The 22,176-nt window shown below is 43.8% G+C and overlaps 1 protein-coding gene across 1 annotated transcript in view; it reads left to right on the forward strand.

Moving 5' to 3' along the window:
* dym (dymeclin) overlaps positions 1-22,176 on the forward strand; it is a 71,916-nt gene that overhangs the window by 20,885 nt on the left and 28,855 nt on the right. The window contains exons 9-13 of the mRNA XM_076283743.1: positions 15,905-16,090; positions 16,348-16,526; positions 18,420-18,545; positions 21,127-21,240; positions 21,329-21,423. Coding sequence (XP_076139858.1) covers positions 15,905-16,090; positions 16,348-16,526; positions 18,420-18,545; positions 21,127-21,240; positions 21,329-21,423 — 700 coding nt within the window. The remainder of the gene's footprint in view (positions 1-15,904; positions 16,091-16,347; positions 16,527-18,419; positions 18,546-21,126; positions 21,241-21,328; positions 21,424-22,176) is intronic.

Genomic DNA, 22,176 nt, shown 5'->3' on the forward strand with positions numbered 1-22,176 from the left:
CAGATAAAATTTGTGGCCTGTGAAAATGTCTTTGTTTCTTTGACAAAATCCAAGATGGCTGCTTGATCGATTACGTTTATGGCACAAGTAAATATGTGTCAGCCTTAGGACCGCCCACATTATTAACAGACACCACTAGTATGTTTTAATTCCAAACACATCAACAGTTACAAGCCAAAATACATTTTTGTCAAAGGTCACCAAATTTCTTGAGCTTCTTCCTAATTGGATCCTTAGTCCATGTACCAAGTTTGGTTTTGATACATGAAAGGCTTGCTGAGATATGAGCTCACTTCCTGTTCTGATTTTGATTGGTTGTCATAGGAAAACACGTTTGTCAATAGTTCCAGAAAATAATGCACTAATAAGACATGGTCTGAAGATGGTCTGTGCCAAAAACTGAAAGGGTTTTGAATAAAATCCAATATGGTGGAAAATCCATCATGGCGGAAATTGATGTCATAGGCGTGTTGAACTTGACTTGGTCCAAGGATTTCAAAGATACCTCATTTTTGAAAATCGGGCTAACGGGTCAAAAGTAACATGCGGGAATGCACGTCCAACTTTGACCAGTTGGTGACGTTAAGCCAGCGTTTCTCAAACTGTGGGTCGCGACCCACTACTGGGTCGCGGAGACATGCCAGGTGGGGCGCGAACTGACGTGAAAAACAGGAGTTTTTTTTTTCATTTTTTTTATCTGGGCCCAGGTAGCACCCGATGCGCAATGGACGCACTGTGTTATTCACAGGGAAGCGCTCGTGTCAAGGCAGCTTAGTTAGTCCCGACCTACATGAGATTTTGAACGTTGTTGTGAGAGTGGTGAGTTTCACAGCGAGGCAAGGTGGCTTTCCCGAGGTAAAGTGCTGTCGCGCGTGTTTGAGCTCCGAGTCGCCTCTTCTTGGAAGAAGGGCGCATGTTTGAATCTGCAAGCACGTTCACTTATGAACATTTCTTGACGAAGCTGGCCTATCTTAGCGATATATTTGATATAGGCCTATCTTAGCGATACATTTGAGTTAAATGACCAGTTACAAGGCAAAGACAAACACCTACCTCACCTAGCAAATAAGATTACTGCATTCACCAAAAAAACTTGAGTATGGGACAGGCGCCTCGATCGCGACAGTAGCCTATGCCTTTGAGATTTCTGAGCGAAATCGCTGAAACGTCTGATTGGGAGGCACTCTTGTGATCCCATGTATTAAACAGTAGGCCTACATCACATCCCTGCAAAGTTTATTTCAAAAATATTTCCCAACCAGCAGTGCAGTATGACTGGATTATAGATCCATTTAATGCAGCATGTTGGTATTTCATTGAATATATTGTACAATGCTGTAAAATGGCCTATGCTTCCTAATATGTTGCTGGAAAACAGAAATATGTGTAAATTTAATTATTATTATATCTGCAGCACCAGCTGATTTTAACTCTGTTGAAGAGGATATATTTAGAACTTGTCATTATTTCAATAAATTTGACAATTTTAAGCTTGACCAACCACTTTCTTAGAGTGATGAGGGATAGGTGGGGCTCGAGAATGCCCCCTTGATCAAAGTGGGGAATGAAAAAAAAAGTTTGAGAACCACTGATCTAGTTTGTTAACTACCACAGTCACGAGTTGGGTCGCGATAGTCTATCATTTTTAAAAAGTGGGTCCCCAGAAAAAAAGTTTGAGAAACACTGCGTTAAGCGCTCGAGGTGCCGACATGAAACTTGGTGAAATTAATTATGGGACTGTCCCCAATCAGTGTGCCAAACGTCACAACTTTTTCTATGGGCTGCCATAGACTCCCATGACGGAATAATAATAATAATAGAAAAACCTAGAAACATGGGTGCTTGGCCCTCAAATATATAGTTATGGTCCTTAGTAAACATGTGCCCAGGTGTTTTTTACTAGTAAGAAAAGTAAAGGGTCCAGTGAGATGTCAATTCCTAAGATTTTCTCCAGTTCTCCTTTGATGTCTTTCCAATATGTCTATAGTTTGGGTCAGCCCCAGAATATGTGTGTGTGGTCCCCAACCATTCCACATTCTCTCTAACATTTATTAGTTAGCACTATTTTTAAAAACAAATCTTTAGTGGAGTCCAAAAGAATCTCATCTTTACCTTCCACTCAAATTCTTTCCAAATCTGGCTCCCCACCCCCTTGTGACATCCTGAACCTATATCCTCCCACATGTTGGCATCTACAGTTATGCTGATCTCCAGTTCCCACTGTCCTTTAATATGCTTAAGCAATAAGCCCCGAGAGGCCGTAGGTTACGCTGATTGTACAACAGCTAAGGGGTGTTGTTAGGCACAACGCGCTAGTGGAGTGCCTAAAACCCCCCTTAGCTGTTGTAGAAGCAGCGTAACCTACAGACTCGAGTGGCAACTGTTGCTATAACTACCTGGCAAAGTTTCATAAAGTAAAAGCAAAGCAACAAGAACAATTTATTCATAGATAATCATTCTTCCGCCAATAAATATATTTCCTCTATCTGAATGGTTGCCAAGCAACGTCAAGACGCAGCTATTTTAACTTTTGTATCAAGTTATGGTAGCGCAGTAGTATAGAATGGAATGCGGTCAAGGTGTATGTTTGTGCTGGATTTTACAATGGCATCAAACGCGATTCAGCCAATCACAATCAAGGACCGGAACTATCAGTTTTAGAAAATGTATCATCTGATGTGTCTGTCAATAACTGTTTGTAAATATGTTTTTTTTTTTATGTATGTTGTTCAAATACATTTACAAAATGTGTCTCAATATTAGTTACTCTTTTGATATTATCCCAATCTGCGTGTTTTGTGATGTAGTGTCCTATTTGTAGATATCTGTACAAGTCACTTGAGAGTAAGTTAAATTTGTCTTGGAATGATTTAAATACATTCCCAACAAATAATGTATCAATTATTTTCAGGCCACTATTAGTATCTGTAAATGGCTGTAAACTGTATCCACCATAGATGGGAGGAATTGTATATTTCCTAGAATGGACATGGCCTGCGACAGTCACAGTTCCATTTAGTTGCTTTTGGACGGAAGTCCACATCTTTAGTGTGCTTTTGATCCACACATTATTTACTTAATGGGAATTTACTTTTCTGGGACTGTTGACTAAGAAATGGAGGAGTAGATATTGATATCTCTGGTTCTGGTTAATAGATACCTACCCAATCTCCCTATACCTAAACCATCCAAGCCACCTACATTTCCATTTTGTACTCTTTTAATCTGTGACTGTTTGTTCCAGCCACCCACACACACTCCTCTACACCTAATTCTTCTCCAAAGAGTTATCACGCCACTATGTTTTATGGGTGTGATGTTCTACTGTATGAGGTAATTGTATCTGCCATTTCAGGTAATTGAGTACAGCAAGCTCTAAGCGGCCAGTTAATGGTTATATTATGTCAGCAGTCAAAGCAATGTTCTCGCTTTCAGGATTTAGTGATGATGAGTTTATGTACTGTTGACTAGTTTAGTTGATGAGGTTATTGACTATCCTACAAATCAGTATGAGAACATCATGCACTGATTTTAAATTGGGTGTTATTTACTAAGGGTGACACAATTTAGCATAGTCCATATTGTAGTGACTTTGATAGGTAACAAAGAGATATCAACACCTAAGTGAATGTCCAATTACAGAAATCGAAATATTTGTCAATTACGCTAATGATTTTAAGGAAGCATGTTTTATGTCAGCAGAATAGAGGCAATTTGTGCTGTGCACATTTTATGCAGATACTGGGTGGCTGTTTGTGTTTCTTGAAGCTGTTCAGTCTGAGGAATATTTCTGTGATTCTGTATTCAGACTCTGCTATTTCAATAGAGAATTGTACATATTGTAGCTGCCGTATCAAGGCGGTAGAGCCTGTCTGTGCATGTGCCTCAATATGTGGCGTGTGTGTGTGTGTGTGTGTGTGTGTGTGTGTTTGTGTCTGTGTCTGTGTCTGTCTGATCCCCCTGCTCCTTTGCCAGACATCATTACTGTGACAAATGTCACCCCCATTGCTGCAGTCACAGATGATGAAACACTGGGTGATCTGTCATGACAGATATTTAGCAGCCCTAGCCATAGGTGAATAAAGACATTTTAGATGTGTTTGTATGTTCCTGTGACACCACAGACATCCTTTGGCTGAAACAAATAGAGATGCATGTTTGGTGCATGTGAACAAAGGTGTGGAGTGCCAGGGGACACTATGATGGGGTGTGTTTGTGTATGTCTCCCTTTATTTTATTTTTTGAATAGTTTCTCAACCTGTCTCCCCTCAGCCCCTCGCTCTCTCCCCTCTCCCCTCTCCCCTCTCCCCTCTCCCCTCTCCCTTCTCCCCTCTCCCCTCTCCCCTCTCCCCTCTCCCCTCTCCCCTCTCCCCCTCTCCCCATGCCTCTGTGTGCTAGTGGTGGGAGGGCTGCAGCACACACTGCAGAATACCATGCAGAGTTCAGTGGGAGGTCACAGCCGCACACCGTCTTCATTTGCACCAGTTGTGAAGGCTCCTTGTGAGTGTGTGATTTGTGTTTATACCAAGTAAAAGTTGCAAAGGTGTGTGTGTGTGTGTGTGTGTGTGTAGGCAGAGGGGGGATGAGCACAGAAAGGAGTGTGTGCGTGTCAACTGAAGTTGGAATGTCCACACAGTCACAGTGGACAAGAATACAATGCATGTATTTTTCTCAGTGTTCATCACTGAATGTAAGCTTTCTCCCGCTCACTATACCGTCTCGTCTCCCCCCTCCTATTTTTTTTGCTTTTGCATTCCTCCTTTGTCTCCAACCCTCTCTCTTCTCTTACTGCTCTCCCTCTCACTCCCTTCATTATCTATCACTCCCTCCCTCCTTACCTCTTTCTCTCACTTTCTCCTCAGCAACAGAGGCAGCCCCTCCCGTGTGCCTTTCGCAGACAGCTCCCACATGCTGTGCTTGAGCTGTTATTATTTCATCCCTGCATTCTGGGAGAGCTTTTCCATGACTGCCACAGTCCAGCGTCTCCCACTGTCCTCCATAATTCAACTGCCGTCCTCCAGCCGCCACAGCTACTCTCTGGCTGCAATTAAACTCAACTCAGTCAAAGCACAAAACCTCGTCCTGCTATTATGAACGTCATTGCATCAGGGTGCCAAATTGTGCACCGCACCATAAAACCATAAAAGCACAGATATTTGTCCATATGTTATCTATGTCTTGTGTCGTATGCCTTTAATGAGGAGTCTTTGTGCTACCACACCTTGCTTACTGTAATCGGCTGTAGCAGGCTTCTGGTCGCTCCATTCATAAGCGTGGCTTCCTCTTCTGGCACTGATAACTGCTCATCCTGCAGCCGGCTGGAGACCCTGACTGTGTGTGTGTTTTTTTTTCTCTATCTCTCTCTCGATGTGTTGATTGGCTGCTGATCAAAAGAAGCCTATTGGCATTCAGGCCATGTGCTTTCCCAGTCATTCTCTCGGGGAAGCAGGTAGGGAGCTTTGTGATCCGACCGTCAGGAAGGAAGAACTTCCAGGGAACAGAGAGGACCTTGGAGAAAGCTGGGAGCGCACTGCAGTTCAGAGTCCTGAGCAAGGGCCCAGTGAACTCCACATTCCACCTCCTTTGTTTTTGAGTGTTTGTTTCACTAGCTGCTGCTCATGTCCAGTTAGAGGCCAGTTAGATTGGAACAAGACCTCTGCAGCGTGACCTGCAGCAGTGTTATGTAAGCATGGCACAGAAGAGGCTTAGCCTGCAGAAGTGTGGGACACCAAAGGGAGCAAGTTCTTAGCTTTTCACGAAACTTCACTGAAAACGGGAAATGTTTGTAAACAAATGCTTTGGCAGTCAGACGGGAGGATCTGGACAGAGAGTCAGTCTTGGTGGTCGAACATGTTCTGTGATTGATCCAGACCAAGACAGATGAGCGAGGAAGAGAGAATAGAAATGTGCGTGGTGTGCTGGGGTAGGAAGAGAAAGCAAATTGGTGACATTAGAGAGCAAAAGGCAAAGACTGAAAAGCAAAGCAAGCGACTGAAAGAGAGTGTGGGGTTTTGCGAATGGAAAGGCGGTCATGGGTTTCCCACAGATAAGCTCTCCTCTCTTTGTCGGCGGTAGACGCCTATCAGCAGGCCATCAGCAGACGGCTGTCTGCGCTCTCTGATTGATGCCCCTGTTCTGCCTAATCCCCCAGAGCCTGTGTGTCTGCAGTCCTCTCTCGCTCTCGCTCTCTCCCTCGTTCTCTCTCTCTCTCTCACTCTCACTCTCTTTTGCTCTGTCTCTCACTCTCTTTTGCTCTCACTTTCTCTCTTGCTCATGCTTTCCTGCACACACACACACACACACACACACATGCACATGCACACGCACGCCACAGAAGTCCTGCTGCGGGAGGAAAATTGCTCTTGACTGTATTGGGTAGAACTGTGTCCTACTGTGCCTGGGACCCCCGTGGAGGCCACTCGGCTGGTCATTAGTATCGAGTGCTGGCAGCCCTCTGCGAGGAGTGGAGCGGAGAACTGGTCTGTGTACCTCTGTACAAAAGCTGACTGTCAGCGGGGGACCTGGACAGAGAGGACGAGAAAGATGTCCTTGTTAGTATTTTTGTGATTTCTGTCATGTGTTTGGGTAATGAAGTCTGGCCCGTGCCCTGTGGCTGGCTGGTTTTGTTGTGGTTGTTGCTCTGCATTGTAACCACAGTGTTCTATTAGTTTTTCATTAGACTAGCTTGTCCTAACCTTCCCTTGAAATTGCCTAAGTATTCCTCACTGCTCTAATGTGTTGCTCCGTATTTCCTCCTTCATCCTCCCACAGTGCTCATTTATGCATTCCCCCAGCGGGACTGAAATATTCGGCAAGCATTTTTTGGTTTCCTGAGTATTGCCATATTCAGTGCTGCCTGGGAATTGCCGGAGCACTCTTATGATGAGCTGTCCATTTTGGAAGATAATTTGCAGTTACCACAGCAACATCAAGGCAGGTTTGAAGTTAAATGGATGGGACAATAACACATAGAACATACTATTCCTTAGTGTTTCCATCAGTGCATATCACGCAGACCAAAACAACAACAACAAGAAGACAAGAAAGAGACTGGACTCCAGAGTAAAGGCATCTTGAATGTTAGGTCTGTGACAGAGACAACTAGTATTCACATGGATAAATATGCCTGAAATAGCCTATATCAGGGGTGTCAAACTAATTTTAATCTCAGGCCACATCAGCATTACAGTTGCCCTCAAAGGGCCGGTTGTAACTAGCCTGGTTAACACCAGACCCTTCTCAATAGGTTGTAACTGAAAGACTATGTAAATGTTCATAATATTAATAATATTATTGCACAATTGCCTTTGCATTCTATTATTATTTACTACCAACAAATTAACTAGCTTTGAAAATAGAATTACCATTACGGCAAGCAGATATACAAGTGCACAACTATTGTGTAAGTTTGGTACCAAAAACATATGCTTGTGCATCAATATATATGCATTTACATTATGTACAAATATACTGTGTGTGGGTACCCACTAACATTTCACATGCTATTTATTTATCAGATTAAAGATAACAATTTTCAAGTGAACAAAGTGACTTACTTCAAAAAGTAAGCTCTCTATAATGACGTTGAAGGCCGCACGTCACACATGTGGCCTGCCTATATTATGAAATTGATAATAATGTTAGGCTCAGCATAGCTTTGCACAGAAACAGCCGAAAATGTTCTTTGAAGAGCTACTTTTACTTTCATACATTGAGTAAATCTCAGACCCTGAACTTTTTCAACCTTTAATTCATCTCCCATTGTACCTTGGCCTCTGAGACAAATTGAAGATTTGGTGCAGACTGATGACAGTGCAGTGTCTGTCGCTGGCTTAGATAAGGCTTAGATATACACGCAGGTTAAGGGTTCCTTAAAAAAGGATCTATTTAATAACAGGCTTTATGCTGTGGGTGCAAGTTTTCTTGTATTGAGTTGTTCACTATACATTGATTAGATTAGATTAGATTCAACTTTATTGTCATTGTGCAGAGTACAAATACAAAGACAACGAAATGCAGTTTGCGTCTAATCAGAAGTGCAACAGGTGGTGCATAGACAGAACAGGATATATAGTGCAGTGTAGACAGAAGTATACAGTTGGTTTACAGAAGGTGGTTTACAGTAATATGTAAATACAAATGTGCAGCGTATTAGCTTATAAGAGCAGAATAAATATGGCTATGAATAAATATGGCTATGTAGTATGAACAATGTATGAACAACTTGTACAGATATGTGCAGTGTAGTAGCAGTGTAAGAGTATACAAGTAGTACAAATAATATGCAGTGTATTAGCAGAATATATTCTAAGAAAAACATTAAGTAAATATGAATATTTTGTATGAACCATATTGATATTCAGTATAACCGACAGATATGTTCCTACAGATATGTACAGTATTTGTACAGCTATGTGCAGTGTGGTAACAGTAGCATTGAAGTGCAGAAACAGTAACATTATAAGAGTAGTAAGAGTAAGTGTATGTGCATGATGAATAGTATGAAGAGCAGTAGAATGTGGCTTTGTATAAGTGCAATGACTGTATGTACATTTCTAAATAATAGAATACTATGGATGGGATAGGGTAGTGCAATTGTCCGGTGGGGGGGGGGGGGTTCTGTTGAGGGGCAAAAATGCCGGTGGGGGGGGGGGGTTAGTTGATTGTTTGTCACCGGTATGCAGAGCTAGAGGTCAGTAGGGTGACAGCCGGAGGGAAGAAGCTTCCTCTGAACCTGCTGGTTCGGGTGCAGAGAGACCTATAATGCCTCCTGGGGTGAACAGTCTGTGGTTGGGGTGAGAACAGTCTTTGATGATGCTGCGCGCCTTACACAAGCATCGCTTGCCCTGGATGGCACAGACACAGTTGGTGAGAATACTCTCGATGGTGCAGTGGTAGAAGTTCACCAGGATCTGAGGGGACAAGTGGAAAAGGAAAAAGAGACGCTGGTGAGCCTTCTTGATAAGGGTAGAGGTGTTGAGGGTCCAAGACAGGTCTTCAGAGATGTGGACACCCAGAAACTTGAAGCTGGTGACATGCTCCACCTCAGTCCTGTTGATGAGAATGGGTGTGTGTGTGCTAGCTTTAGACTTCCTGAAGTCCACAATGTGCTCTTTGGTCTTCTTGGTGTTAAGAGTCAGGTTGTTGTCAGTGCACCACGATGTCAGGTCCCTGTAGGCCGTCTCATCGCTGTTGCTGATAAGACCAATCTCTGCAAACTTTACAATAGTGTTAGAGCCATGTACAGGTGTGCAGTCATAGGTGAAGAGGGAGTAAAGGAGAGGGCTCAGCACACATCCCTGTGGTACACCGGTGTTCAGGGTGATGGTGGAGGAGGTGTGGTTATCTAACCTAACAGACTGAGGTCTGTTGGTTAGGAAGTCCAGAATCCAGTTACAGAGGGAGGTATTGATGCCCAGTTTACTGAGTTTGGTGATCAGTTTGGAGGGGATAATGGTGTTGAATGCGGAACTGAAGTCAATGAACAGCATTCTCACATAGGTGGTGCTATTGTCAAGGTGGGACAGGGCAGAGTGAAGTGCCGTAGAGATGGCATCCTCCATACTCCTGTTCTGATGGTAGGCCAATTGGAAGGGGTCCATTAAGCAGGTCTTGAAGTGGGCCAGGACCAGCCTCTCAAATCACTTCATGATGATGGGTGTGAGTGCAACTGGACAGAAGTCATTAAGGCTCTTAAAGTTTACTATATATTTTATTGTTTTTATTTTTGATTATTCTGTTTTGTGTGGAAAGGGACATTGGGCACCTGCACATTGTTAGTGTTTTTGGTAGTGCTTAAACTTGTGGCTTGGATTCAAAAATGATAATGATGATAATGTTTTTTTTTTTTTTTTTCGTTACCCCTTCAGCAGACATTGAGTCTGTAAATGCTGTGCCAGAGTCCGAGCTGGATGCTAAGTCTGATTGTATTTGCGCGTCCCTGCTGTCGTTATCCCATCACATGCTCATAAATCCTGCCGTGGAGCGGCCTGCTCCGAGCTCCTCCTGCCCCGCGTCTGACCTCACCCACAGGAAGCGGGTGTGTGTTGGAGAACACAGGCAGAGACCTGGGTGAGAGGATTGCAAAAGAAAGAAGTCACAGCCCCAAGCACTTCCCCCACTCCTCCTCTCCCATGCTTTATCTCTCACTCACTCTAATGCGTTCACTCTATTTTGCTCTCCTTGCCCCCTCCCCCCTGTCTCTCTTTTTCTCCCTGTCTTCATCTCTTTTTTTCTCTTTCTATATCCTTCTCTGTCTCTCTCTCCCTCCCTGTGTCTGTGTCTCCTGTGTGTATAGTATGAGTGCAGGAAGTGCTGCAGTCCCTGAGTTGGCCATTCTTCCTCTGAAACGCATCTCTGCTTCCTGCCCTGAATCAGAGCCATGTTGTCATTGGCAGCCCTCTGGTTGTGAGTTAGGCCCTGACAATAGGCTATGCTTCTCTGGCTATGCTCTCTCTCTCTCTCTCTTTCTGTCTCTCCACACATACACACACACTCTCTTACACACACACACACACACACACACACACACACACACACACACACACACACACACGAACACTCCTCACAAGCACTTCCACACATGAATATTCCCTGACATTTGTGTCATTCAGTAACAAGTGTCTGAACAGCACCATCATCTGTGACTGTGTGGTTTGTTGTTTTGTGTAGTGTGCAGTCTTTCTGTGGCTGCATTTTTGGCAAGGCAGGGTTGGGGCTGCGACAGCGACAGCGTGTGCCCACAGGAAGGAAGCGTCTGCTAGCGTCTCCGTGGTGCTCATCTAACGGGAGTGGGCCACCTGTCTCACATCCTGTGGAGAGGCGGAGAGAGAAATAGACAGGCTTCAGACTTGCTTGCATGATGTAGCCCTGATGCTGTGTCATTGTGTGTTTGTGTGTGTGACAAAACGACTAAGTATCATCCAATCTTGGAAATAGCTCTGCTCTGGGCTGTGCATGGAAGTTGGTAATATTGAAATTTACCAGCCTGGGGCATGTTCACAAACTAATGAGTAGTAGGTTAAAACTGTTAGGCCTATCTAGGAGAGAATCCAAACAGCTAGCAAATTTCTGCTCCATATCAGGTGTTATAGGCAGCCTTGCTGTGTGGCGTAGGCAATGCTTTCTGTACCCAGGAGTCTCAAAGCTGTATTTTACCTGTATTGAAATATTTGAATCCTTGTGTGATTGGTGGGTTCAGATAAAGAATTCAAATGTGTGTGAGGTGAACTTGTACTGTAATATACAGTTTGTGTGTGCATGACTGTGGCAGGTGGGCTGTGTGAGAGCTTTAGTCTAGGCTGCATGGTCAGACATTATGTCGCCTGTGTGGGCCTGTCTGTGCCCCCAGTTAATATAAACCAGTGAAGGGCGTCACTGTCCCCCTTGTCCTGCTCCTCCTTCCGGTGCCTGGGTGCTCTCTGCAAGGCTCCTCTCTGGCCCTCCTCCAGCCCCAGCTGAAGGGTCACTGGCCCATCACAGTTAATCTTTCCGCACAGAACAAGTGGCTAATCACATTCTGACTTCACCCACTGTCAAACGAGCCAGTGCTGAATTTGCATCGATCAGCGCCAGAGAGAGAGGCAGACTGGCCCTTGCAACCCCCACCCCTCCCCACCCCACCCCACGCTCCTCACCCCACCCCACCCCACCCCACCCCTCCGCACCCCACCCCACCCCTCCCCACCCCACGCTCCTCGCTGTCTGCTTTCTGCCTCTCCATCATCGGACCGAGCTTGTGACCTGGCATGGGCGCTGTCACCATGGCGATAAGTCAGCGGGCCCTCTTGCCGTCGTCTGGCTCGCCTCTGTCTGTCCTGCCGGCACGCGCCACTGAATAAATGACAATGAATGAAAATCATAATCATTCTTCCGCTCACAGCCATTATGTCCCCCATTCCCCCAGCACACATTGTCAGGATACCTGTCTGTGCTCTGGTTCAGAGCGCCAGCTATTAATAATCAACTCTGCATGGCTCCAGACAGCATGGGAGAGGGAGCAAGGGAGGGAGCGAGGGGGAGGGAGAAGGAGGTGGAGAGAGGGAGGGAGAGAGAGAGAGAGAGAGAGAGAGAGATAGAGAGAGAGAGAGAGAGAGCAAGAGAAATTATCTTAGACTGTATCATGGATGTTGATTTACCATTTGGTGGCCAGGCCATACTGTGGTGTTTTTCCTCAGTGTGTGGTGGCACATGACTGCTATCAGACGTGCTGGACGGTTGCCATACTGCCAAGGGAACACGGCACAATACAACCGGCTAAAAACAGCTCTGCAGCATGTGCCCCTGGAGATCTGTCCGACTGTCCACTTTGGGGCCTGTGTGTGGCATGTGGGCTCTCCCTAACAGTTCTATCAGCAGTATGGGGAGGGCCTCTTTCACATTCCTGTCCCGTCCGTGGGAAAGTCTTCAGTCCTTATAGACACGGTATAGAACGTCCAATGAAGGATTGTTGTAGAGGAGTGCGAACCCCATTATGAATGTACAGACACCGACTATTCAGGTACACTTTGTCAAGATGAATCAATCAATCAGTGTCAGACATAATATTGTGTGATTGTGCAGCATAGTCTTTTCTCTGCCCCTCAGACAAATTTAGGAGTTTGTTTTCCAGCTCACAACGTCCGACTAGAAGAAACGTAGCCAGTAGCGTTCCAGCTCTGGACTGATTTAGCTGGATCTCTGGCATTCTTGTCAGCTCTATTGCCGTTGGAGCAGTTGGAACAAGCAGTGTGAGCACAGCAATCACGACCGATTGAAACATGTGCTCTGAGTCACTATGTCACATGCGACTGAAAACATTGCAGTATCTGCTTTGCTTTACTCCTCTATATAAATAGGGATTAAAATATTGTTAAATCAGCTGAATTCGCTGAAACATGGAATAAATAAATTACCCTCTTATTATAGTAGTGAGGTCCTAGTAGCAGGGAGCAAACACACAAATATAATTTTGCATTTGTACAGGAAGTCGCTTTGCATAAACGTGCCTGCTAAATGAATACATCAGGTAATTAGTATAAATATTTTTTTTATCCTGAGCCATTGCTTTAGAATAGTCAATAGTCAATACACACAAATCTGAATAACGAAACCTGTGTCATCCGCACTGAGCACAGACTCTCTCCACAGAATTCAACTTTCCCCTCAGCTTACAGTTTTTTCTGATTGCTTAAGCACATTTTTTGTAACTATGGCTTTTTTTGCTAAACTCTACACACAAATGGCAAAACCTCTCACCCAATCAGCAAAACATTGTAGTTCTCTTGCAAAAGCTAACACACCTTGCTTAACTCTTCACACCTTCGTAAAAATGGTGTTTTCGTATCTAACAGTAAACACAAGCCATCACAATAGTAAGCACACAATGTGCCAACAACACACTGATGGTATGAATAAAAAACACATCTGGCTTTTGCTTTCTCTGTGCACAAGGTAGACTATGTCAGTTTGAGGTCATACTTTTGTCATAGTTCTGTAAACATACAGGGATCCAAACTTCAAGTATTACTGTAATGTTTATTTACACACATCAAAACAAACACAAGTGTGTTTTTCCAAGTCAAAACACAAAATAGCATTTCACTGAGACAAAACAAATCAGTCTACATCGGGTCGTCTCTCTCAAAATGCTGTCTACATCACATGCAATGTCCTAGTCCAAGGCACCGGGAAAAATATATTCTGGAATGACGTATCCAGGCCTGACATGACAATATCCCCACATGTTTTTTTGTCTGTAAAAGGGCTATTTCTTTCTCTTCTCACTCTTCCTGCTCACTCCATTGTACCCATTGTACATTACCTGTGGCTTATTTATAGTGCTTAGGCTGATTGCAAAGTGAACTAATTATCTAAAACAGTTTTCACATGAGAAAGTGTGCCAGAGAGTTGGCAAAATAGTGTAAATAATAGCCATTGTGCCTACAGTTGTGCAAAGTGTGTGTTACAAAATTGCAAACTGAGTGCAAAGCAGTGTTTGTGCTTTTAGTTTTGCGAACTCAGTGAGTGGTTTTGCCATTTGTGTGTAGAGTTTTGCAAAAAAAGCCATAGTTACAAAAAATGTGTTTAAGCATTCAGAAAAAACTGTAATAAGAGCTTGGCTGTTGAGAGAGTAGCTGTGAGAGTGGCATCATTTGCTGTGTTCCCCATACCTCGCTAAGGCTCATTACTGCATTGCTCTATGCGTGCAATGGTGCAGAGACTGCATTCTGTTTTTGTGGCAGGCCATGGGAAGGAAGACAGACAGAGTTTGGTCAGAGGAGGTGTGTGTGTGTGTGTGTGTGTGTGTGTGTGTGTGTGTGTGTGTGTGTGTGTGTGTGTGTGTGTGTGTGTGTGTGTGTGTGTGTGTGTGTGTGTGTGTGTGTGTGTGTGTGTGTGTGTGTGTGTGTGTGTGTGTGTGTGTGTGTGTGTGTGTGTGTGTGTGTGTGTGTGTGTGTGTGTGTGTGTGTGTGAGACAGAGAGGGAGAAACGGAGAGTGTGTGGATGTGGGAAGAGAGCATGAGTGACTGGGCTAGTCAGGAAGTCTTCATGGCTGTCTGTGTGTGTGTACGTGTGTAGAACTAGTCAACTGGTGTCTGTGTGGGACAGAGATCAGAGGTCAGTCTCCCTTATCTCCACAGTGCTCCGCTGACCACAGTCTGCGTCATTAGATATCACACACACACACACACATTCTGACCACAGTTGAAGGGAGCCTGAGCCTGGCGCTGCTGATGCTGGACTTTCCTTTTAAATGCTGTCTGTTTATCCGGGAAAGCTGAGTCTTCTGGACATTGGGTCTCCATGGCCAGCCGCAGGTCATTAGGAATGGAGACGGACATCAGACTCAAACCACACAGACAGAAACACACACACACACACACACACACACACACACACACACACACACACACACACAAACACTGGCTCACTCACTCTCTCACTCTCTCACTCACTGTCAGAGTGTGGCTTATTTCAGCTCCAAGCCCTCTAGGTGGAGCTGGGGCTGCATTGAGCTCCAACACAACACAGTGTCCCCCTCTCTTAAATGTAAACTATGCAGTATTGGCAATTTCCTTACTGTTTTCTCGGTTTTTGCTTCTTTTTTGCTGGCTTTGTCATGACGAATGTCTGAGAAACTCCATCGCTACCTTTTTCTAGCCTGTGCCTGGCGTGTATGTGCATTTGAATGCAGTAAAGCAATTCGTTACACTCGTTATACTTCCTGACACTGAGGCCGTCGGCCCGCCAGGCCCACAGTTGCAAGGGTGGTTTTTCCGCTCACAGGCGCTAGGGGGAAGCGAGACGGCCACCATTCAACCCAAAAAAAGTCATATAACCATTCCAATGACTCTGAAGCTGTTAAATGAAGGTAAATTAAGCGAAAAAACTTGCTTATTAAGCTAAAAAACCTGCATAGTGTGCCTTTAATCAGAGCTTGAGTCATGTCCAGTCAAGGGAGCTGTTGGAGAGCCAGTGTGAGTGCAGTAATCAGGAGCGCTCGGCCTCTTTGGTACTGCCCGCCTGCCTGCCGTTGGAAAAGCCTGGCCTCCTGTCATCATACTAGAGATAGATAGATAGATAGATAGATAGATACTTTATTGATCCCCAAGGGGAAATTCAAGGTCTCAGTAGCATACAGACGTCACACACAACATGCACTTACAGCAGAAATGGTAAATATAAGTATAAACATATAACATATAACAAAACTCCACTGTACAATAGAGACAGTAGAAGATAAGAAAAACTAACAAAACAAAATACTCAATATACTATATAAATTAAATAAAAAAATCCACAGTGTGGACTACAGCCAGAAGTAGAAATCCTATTTTACAATGGGTACGTTTGTGAAGTCTCTCAGTGTCATCCAGCCATAGAAACACTAAATTCTAAGATGCTTTGTGCGCATGTCTTTTCCCAGGTGGCCTGTGGACGGTGTTCACACTAGGTGGAGCCGGTAGCAAACCTGGGCTTGACCAGGAACAGAACCCTCTGCCGCTGTCCAATCAGAGCCTGCTCCTTCTGCTCGTTCTAGCCAATTTGACCGATGGTCCAGAACTCCCCAATGCCTACAGGCAGGCTGTCACGTGCTTCAAGAATACACAAGGTGAGTCACCTGGATCTCCCACACCTCCCTGCTTTGAAAAGCTCTTAAAAAACATGTCCTTTGAAAAGCTTTTCAAAAAAATGTCCTTTCACACACCCTAAACACATAGACACAAACTATACATTAGCAGCATGCACTATTTGAATAATGATATGTTCTTATTGTGTGTGTGTGTGTGTGTGTGTGTGTGTGTGTGTGTGTGTGTGTGTGTGTGTGTGTGTGTGTGTGTGTGTGTGTGTGTGTGTGTGTTATTGAAGACACTTCATCCATGCCGTCACCACAACCACACACCTTCCAGATCAACTTCAACAGTCTGTACACGGCGCTCTGTGAGCAGCAGACGTCTGACCAGGCCACGCTGCTGCTCTACACACTCCTGCACCAGAATCAGAACATGAGAACCTACATGCTGTCCCGCACTGACATGGAGAACCTGGTGAGCACACACGCACGCACGCACGCACATATATATACGCACACACACGCACGCACGCACGCACATACACTCACGCACACACACATACACACACATACACACACAGACACACACATACATACACACACACACACACACACATATATACACACACACGCACGCACGCACGCACGCACACACGCACACACGCACACATATATATATATATACACACATACACACACACACACACACACATATACACATATATATATACACACACACACACACACACACACACACATATGCGCATCCCCACCCCCTACTCCACCAAGTCATTTCTTTTCTATCCCTCTGGTAAAAAAACCTCAGGTTTCCTTCCACCTGACCTGCATGTGCCTTTTGAATCAGTGATAATCTTATAGAATGTCACCACTATACTATATGCACTATGTGCACAGATCCCAGCACAGTGAAGCCACTCTCTAAAGCAATGCTTCAAAACAGCATCTCCATTAGACCACCACCTCCTGCTGTTGCTGCACTGCCACTGTGCTCTCCCTTATCAGCTGCAGTCATATCAAAAGCAGCAGAAACGCTTAGAAATGGCCGCCCGCATGTAGGCGGAGATCTAGCGGAATTTTCTTGTGCTTGTCCAGGACTGGGTAGTTGTGCCGTTCTACGAATTAATCTCCGCCTCTCGCAGAAGGATATTATTATTGTCTTGAGTTGTCTTACATAATCCCTTACTGGCCAGGTAAACTCTCACTACCTGAACGTGTTCCCAAATAGTTGTGACATAATATGATGCTAGAATGTAGACTTGAGAGATTCTGAATTTGGGTTGGGGACAGTGGCGGGCAGCAGGTTGTATTGGAAGAGGAGAAGTTTCCTCCGCAGCATCACAGATTTGACTGCTTGTGTTACAGTTTTTCTCAGTCGCTTTGGTGCATTTCTCAAATCAGAATTCACATCATCTAGTCGCTTTGGCACATCATAAAAGCAATTTCTCATTATTGATTGCTTATGACATGGTGGTCAAAATGCATTCTACTTGTTGTTTGTGGAATAGTCCTAACCCCAAAACTTTTAGGCATTAGTTCATTGTGTGTTCATTTTAAATCAGTCCTCAAAAACCTCACCCATTTTCACTATCTTGTCCTTAAACAATGGCACAGGGACTTTTCATTCTGAAGGCATAAATACTTGCTTTTAAGACATGAACTAAACATTTTTTGCAAGTTACACACTTTTGCAGGTAATCCACTGTATGGATTTTGAGAAATGCACAGAAGCAACTGAGAAAAATGGTAATATCTGTAATATCTCAAGAGGGTCATCGCACAGACCATATGAAATGCTGAATTTTATAACAGATCAAAATGCTGTGTAAATTGTCATGGGTATGTGTAAACCAATCTTGCCAAATATATTCTGATGGCAAAAGCTATTAAATGTACGGTCAGACTCTCCATGTCTTTAATAACAAACATTTAGTTCTAGTTTTATGTGTGTTCATGCTTGTTTTTCTGCCCTTGCTTGAAAATTGCTTTTAGTCATGCTCAGTCATTCTTTGAGGATTGTATTTAACCTATCATCAGCATCAGTAAACAGCCACTCAAACCACCTGGCACTTATAAATGTATGCGAGTACTTACAAAAAAGATTTCTCTATTTCCTTGAACTAAAATAATACATGGTCCTGGGAAAATGCACAAGGGAAATGGGTCAGCCGTTCCACAACGTGGTTTAAAGTGATGGGTGTTTTAGAGTGTTGCACAGACATTTCTACAATGGCTGGCTTCATACATGATGCTTGTTCATGAATCTGCATGAGAAACCCAGTTACCTAGTCCTAATGCAGACCTCTCCCCACAGATCATACCCAGTCCTAATGCAGACATCTCCCCACAGGTCATACCTATTTTAGAGATCCTCTACCATGTGGAGGATAAGAACTCACACCATGTGTACATGGCCCTCATCATCCTCCTCATCCTCACGGAGGATGACAGCTTCAACCGCTCTGTCCATGAGGTGGTAAGTATTCAAAACGTATGCATATTGCACACACACACAACCACAACCACATAATAATAACCTAAAATAACCTAAAAATATTCAAACTCCAAGTTTCTCTGTCTCCTTCCCCCTCCTCTCTGTTGGTCTGTCTCAAACAGTTCTGAAAAGTGCTGTTGTCATGGGCAGTGTTTGTGTAATCCCCTGTTGTCCTACAGACTACCTACACTTATTCCATGTCTTGCCTTTTCAAGCACAATAGCAGCTACTTTAAGACAAAAGGGATGGGTGGGGACATCTTTGTGTTTTACAATCCATTATATCCGGATAGACAGCCTTTCTTAGTTCTAAATATTCTTTTTTTAAAGATACATTTTGGAATAGTAAATAAATATGTTGTGTTACTTCAATGGTCTTACCCACAGTATTGAGTGATCTCTTTATCTGATGTGATGTCTGAATCCAATATGATTGCTTTTGAATCCAATATGATTCTAAGATGATACTAAGCCCTAGTCAGGCCAGTGCAGGTGATGCACCTCTTACTTCATGTACCACTTCTGTTCTGTAGGCCAGAGTTTCACAAATGTTTTCTCTTGCGGCACACTTTTTAACATGAGAACATCCACCATGATATTATGCATTCAAAAGCCACAATAAGTTTGTTACTGTTTATTGCCCCCTGCCACTAATAAACTCTGATATTTTGACACATAATGTTGGAAAGCCACACATGAACCCATACTGTAGCTCAAGCAGCTGTGTTGTGCAGTGTTTGAGGTGTGATTGGTTGTTAGCTGCACATGTGCAACATTCCTGACCAATATGGTTTCAAGGAATATAAACAAATGTGCAAAACGGTAGATTAAATACAGTCAGGTTTAGAAGCAATTTCATGACATGCAAATTCAAATGAATTTCAATTAAATGAATAGCCTACAATTTCAGTGAAATTGTTAATGATTACTAAGGGTAATGGGGAAAAAAACCTTAGCACACACCTGGCCATGGGAAACATGCTGTAGGCCTTCACTCCACACAGATATAGGAGATGGTCTGTGTTAGGATGTGCAATAGCTGAAAACTGGCTCAAGTTTTGTCTGTTGGCTGCTAATGTCACTGCATATTGTCTTAAAAACAGCAGGTCAGAGTGACATAGATGTGACTAGATATTTGGATTTTTAGACCTAACAATCATATAGTATACTGTTTTTGTGCCAGGTCAGTGTTTTATTTTCCTTTTTGCTTGGTTCTATTTTGTTGTCTGGCTAAGAATTTAGTTACGGTAAAAACGCCCCTGCCTGTCTATGTTTGGTGCTACAGTAGGGGACTCTCCAGGGCTTATCTGTGGAAAGCCAGAAGCCAGCCATCATTAAATATTCACCTCAGTGGGGTAGTGACAATTTGTCTTCCTCTCTCCCCTCCTGTGCTGATGCATCTTCATTAGCCAGTATGTGGTCATTTTAGTAAAACACACACAGATCCATATGTCTTAATAACAAGCTTTTTTACATTTCTAAGCACTGCACCCATTTTGCAGTAGCTGGAATACGTACTAGACAGCTACACAACATACTTTTATGCTTTGCACAAACTATTTTGTTTTGATACAGGGTTCGCTGTTTGTAGTAACATAGTTTGTAGCACAGCTCTGTGTGTGTGTGTGTGTGTCTGTCTGTCCAGTGTTTACCCTAGAAATTTTTCCAGCAGCATTATTTAGTCGTAGGAAGCTAGTGGGGTCCCGAAAAATTTACTGATTGAGAGTTGCATATACAGCGGGGTATTGAACATGTCAAAATTTTTTTCATTAAGTATACTTCCAGTGAGGCTATTCGCATGACATTTTCTCCAGACGTTAGTATTAACTTAGGTAATCCACACATATTAAAAAATCCAAACATTAATGTCCATAAAAAGAGTTATGAGTAAAAAAAGTTCCACATTTTCATATCAACCTTAATAAACGAGGTGTTGGATCAGTCTGAAATAAATCACGCCTCTTTCATAAGGCCACCTTGATTTAGAACCTTTGCACTGTGGGTACGACATAAGCGGGAATGGGAGAATGCGCGTAACTGAAAAGTTCGTAACTGAAAAGTGCGTAACTAAAGCGCTTTAAAAAAGCTTATGCGCAATTTATGCACAAATAGGAGAATTCGCCCCATAGTTTGTATGCTTTGTATATGAGATGCTACACACTCACCCCTCTTCCCCTAGTTTTCAGTGTTTTCTTTCTCATTTCTGTTTTTAGTATGTTTGAATATTCTCTCTCTCTCTCTCTCTCTCTCTCTCTCTCTCTCTCTCTGTCTCTGTCTCTGTCTCACCCTATTTTCTCTGTGTCTGTCTCTCACTCATGTTTACTCATTGACCTCAGAGTCAGATAATGATTGCTGCTCAGGAGCCACTGAACTCTGAAATGCCACCACACTTTTATGAGTGTGTATACACAATTGTTGTAGTTGTGGTGAGACTGACCACAGGCAATGTAGTGTGCTCTCATTTTTTCCACATGGCTGCACTCCTTTCAAAGACATCTTTCATTATTCAGCTGACTAACTCCTCCTTTCCATTGAGTTTAACTCTTGCTCTGTTTTCCTCATAGGTACTAAAGAACATCACCTGGTACACAGAACGCACGTTGACGGAGATCTCCTTGGGCAGTTTGCTGATTCTGGTAGTGATCCGGACCATCCAGTTCAACATGACCCGCACCAGGGTAAGGAGCTCCCTCTCTGGAGAGAACTGCTAGTTGTGTTATCAGACTGGCTGTTGTGCAGTTTGGCATGTTGTGCTTTGCCTTGCAGGATAAATATCTCCACACCAATTGCCTGGCTGCCCTGGCCAACATGTCGGCCCAGTTCCGCTGCCTGCATCAGTATGCAGCTCAGCGCATCATAAGGTGAGGCCTCGCACACTCTCACACCTAGGGCCCTCATTTAAACAATGGGCCAATTGCTTCATCAACAAGCAAAGTGTTTTCTACATGAACAAAGCTAACACTTTCACGTGGGAGCTTTGAGCAGATCCACCAATGATTTTCCTTAGGATCTTGCCCAATGTTACTAAACTAGCAACCAGATTTTTAAATCTTAGGGCCCTAATTTAAAAGATGGCCAAAGGGCATAACCAGGCAACAAGCAAAGTGTCTCTTACAGGAACTAAAAGCATCACGTGAGGTGTGGGAGCATTGAGCTGACCCACCCATGTGTTTGCTTTGGGTCTTAGCTGTAGCAAAGTCCTTTTAGGCAAGTCCCTCCACTTGGCGGCCATTTGACAACGCTTTTTGGGCACTCGTCAGGCATCCATTTCGGTAGAAATGCGCGTGCGCAAGGCTTTACGACACCAATCTTGCTCCAGCGGCAAGATCACAACACATGATTGGCACGATGTCTTCACAACACACCATATGATTGGCTCAATGTATTCACATCACACCACATGATTGGCTCAATGTATACACATGTCGACGTTTTGCCGAGGAAGGGGTGGGATATGTGTAGACAACGGCCATATTGGCGTGACAAACTAGCCCCATGCATTTCTATGGAGTATTTTTTGAGTGCTGTGTCTCCACATTAGAAAGTCTCTGGCTGTAGTCAGACGTTAGACTTTGCTCTTTGCTCCTCATTTTAATTAGGTCTCTTAGAAGACA

The sequence above is a fragment of the Alosa pseudoharengus genome, unplaced genomic scaffold (assembly GCF_046254945.1).
Source record: "Alosa pseudoharengus isolate Yale_2024_CS ecotype anadromous, Long Island Sound unplaced genomic scaffold, YU_APseudo_1.1 YU_APseudo_1.1_scf_14, whole genome shotgun sequence".
Taxonomy (NCBI): Eukaryota; Metazoa; Chordata; class Actinopteri; order Clupeiformes; family Clupeidae; genus Alosa; species Alosa pseudoharengus.